The sequence below is a fragment of the Calidris pugnax genome, unplaced genomic scaffold (genome assembly GCF_001431845.1).
Source record: "Calidris pugnax isolate Ruff unplaced genomic scaffold, ASM143184v1 scaffold305, whole genome shotgun sequence".
Lineage (NCBI taxonomy): Eukaryota > Metazoa > Chordata > Aves > Charadriiformes > Scolopacidae > Calidris > Calidris pugnax.
The window spans coordinates 9,116-11,723 of NW_015091074.1; the positions used below are offsets into that span (position 1 = coordinate 9,116).

The 2,608-nt window shown below is 46.1% G+C and overlaps 1 protein-coding gene across 2 annotated transcripts; it reads left to right on the top strand.

The window, feature by feature from the left end:
* Nucleotides 1-443: 443 nt before the first annotated feature.
* Nucleotides 444-1,388, top strand: LOC106896971 (scale keratin-like). 2 transcript variants are annotated; one of them, XM_014957318.1, is made up of 2 exons: nt 444-681; nt 745-1,388. In XM_014957318.1, the coding sequence occupies exons 1-2, from the start codon at nt 444-446 to the stop codon at nt 1,011-1,013; spliced, it is 507 nt and encodes a 168-aa protein (XP_014812804.1). In that variant the 3' UTR covers nt 1,014-1,388. The 2 variants fall into 2 exon arrangements, with proteins under 2 accessions (XP_014812804.1, XP_014812803.1); XM_014957317.1 differs by having other exon boundaries at nt 444-1,388.
* The last annotated feature ends 1,220 nt before the right edge of the window (nt 1,389-2,608 follow it).

Sequence of the window (2,608 nt, forward strand, 5' to 3'; positions counted from 1 at the left end):
ATAGACTCCAGAACAGGGGCATGTCAAGCAGTTTTGAATTCCAAACTTGTAGCATCTTAGCACTTCAAAGAATTGCTTGAATATTTTACGAGATAAAGAACAGTTCATATGCATGGTTGTATATGGCTGCATTTAGCAGAGTTCTGCAGAGCTGAAAACAGGAAACATCAAACTTATTCGGTAGAAAACATCAACTAATAGTAATGTAATTGTATCAAAATTAAAACATCTGGAAATGCCAAAGATACAATTGAAAAGTACATGACTTTGTCGTACTAAAGTCAAAACTTGGTTACAGCACTAGGAAGAACAGTAGAAGGAAATATGTTCACTTCTCAAATTTATTACTGATACTGTGTTGGACTGCTTCATCATAACCTAATGTGTTCTTTGTTGTTAACCAAAATGGCTACGTTTTACAGACTGACTTCCATTCCTGCAAGATGTCTTGCTACGACCTGTGCTCCCCCACTGCCTGCGGCGTCTACCGCCCCCAGCCCATCGCTGACAGCTGCAACGAGCCCTGCGTCCGCCAGTGCCCTGACTCCACCACCATCATCCAGCCACCTCCTGCCGTCGTCACCTTCCCCGGCCCCATCCTCAGCTCCTTCCCCCAGGGTTCCGTTGTGGGATCCTCTGGAGCCCCCATCCTCGGGGGCTATGGGGGCTATGGCTCCGGGAGCTTTGGGGGCTCCGGGGGCTTTGGTGGCTCTGGAGGCTTTGGTGGCTATGGAGGCTACGGAGGCCTGGGTGGCTACGGAGGCCTGGGGGGTTATGGGGGCTATGGCTCCTCCCTGGGTGGCTACGGAGGCCTGGGGGGTTATGGGGGCTATGGTTCCTCCCTGGGCTATGGGGGCTCTTCCCTGGCCTGTGGGGGTCTGTATGGCTCCGGGGGCAGCTCCCAGGGTTACAGGGGTCTGTATGGCTCTGGTAGATCCTATAGCTCTGGCTCTTGCGGCCCTTCCTCCTACCAGTACAGGAGGTACCGCCGTGGGAGCTGTGGGCCCTGCTAAATCCTAAAGAAATACCCCAAGTGAGGTATAACCACCAAACGAGTTGGGATAGTTTCACAGTTAAAGTGATCTGAGTCTCCACTGCTCTTTTCCAAAACCAGGGGCTGTACCCTTTCAACCCCTCTTGATTTTCTTCTCTTAACTTCTACTTTCAATTTCTGCCTTAATGCTTCTCCTGTCAGGTCTCCATATTGTCTGGGGGAAAACCTGTAACAAAGCTGCTCAAAATGGTTCCTTTTTGTTCAAACTACCAGCTAAGACTCAGGAAGAAAAAAATAATCAACCGTATATGAATGCATCCCTGGCTGGAGAACAGTTTCATACTTGTTGCAGACTCTGAAAATGTATTCTTATACTCATTAAAAGTTTATTGCATCAAAGTTGCCATGATCTGGTGTTCTTTTTGCATGATTTTTACCCTGGTTATTTGTCTCAGGAGAAATCTAATCTGTAATCCATACAGCTGCCAGTAACAGTCTGAACTATGTAGGTGAAAGTCCTGCCTTAAAGAAATCAGGACTTTCAAACAGACAAAAGAAGTGTGAAGCCCTCAGCGCAGAAGGAACTACTGTCCTGCCCTCACCATTTTTTAGGCAAAGATTCTTGACACTTTTGTGGAATTTGGCTTCTTGGTTGTACATCTACTGGTTACAGATTAGTTGTGGTAGAGAAATGAAACAGTGAATTACTAATTTTAAACTCCTTCCTAAAAACTTCAGACTTCACTAAGTATTTCCTCCAGGTAAGGCTCTAGTTCATTTCTTTGAACTTCAGGTTCTCCCTCAAATACTTAAATTGTGTCCTCAGTAATAGTCTTTGCAGAAAGTTGAACTGCTTTTCTGACAAATCTTTAAAGAAATAAAGTTTTCTGGACCATACAATGGAATGTTTCAATCTGAAGTGTGGGTAATGGTCTTACTGTATAATCATGAAATCTAAGGTGTTGGATGTTTTTTTTGACAGAAAACTCCATACAGCTGCCCATGGGCTGATCCATCTGTGCCAGCAAGAACAGCTGGAACCAACAGAGCAGAATTATGGTGCCTGGAAAGCTTAAAAAGTAGAAAAAGCCACGATCCTGTACACACCTCCTGAACACACCTCCTGAACACCATTGTGTTTCCCAACTCCTGCATGAGAAATTCTCACAACAGAACCCCCCATTTTCAGCAGCTCTAACTTTCAGCCTCTCCCTCGATATTCCTCATCTGAAAGGCCCATTATATAAAGCCTACCCACCTCTGAGGACCTCTTTTCCTTCTTGCAGCTCCTCCAACCCTCTCCCTCTCAGCAGCTCCATCCCAACACCCTTCACTGTTCTCTCCCCATCTCCCTAAATCCCTTCCAGCTCAGGACTACCCTTCCCGCCTGGGGGCCTCATCTGCTGTCCTTTTCCTCATTATCTGCTCTGAATCCAGACTCAACTGAGCCACCAGCTCTGCTCTTGCTATGGCCAGCAAAGACCTTCAAATGGCTCATTAGGAAATGGAGGTTTAGCCTTTCTTTCTAAATGTGATGTTATAATTATTGTAATCAGCTGGGGAGGGAGGGGTCCTGCTCCCAAATGTATGCACTGATTTCACTGCCATTTCAAC

What these genes read in the sequence shown, in the direction of transcription:
- LOC106896971 (XM_014957317.1), top strand. Translation starts at nt 444, where the DNA reads ATGTCTTGCTACGACCTGTGCTCCCCCACTGCCTGCGGCGTCTACCGC.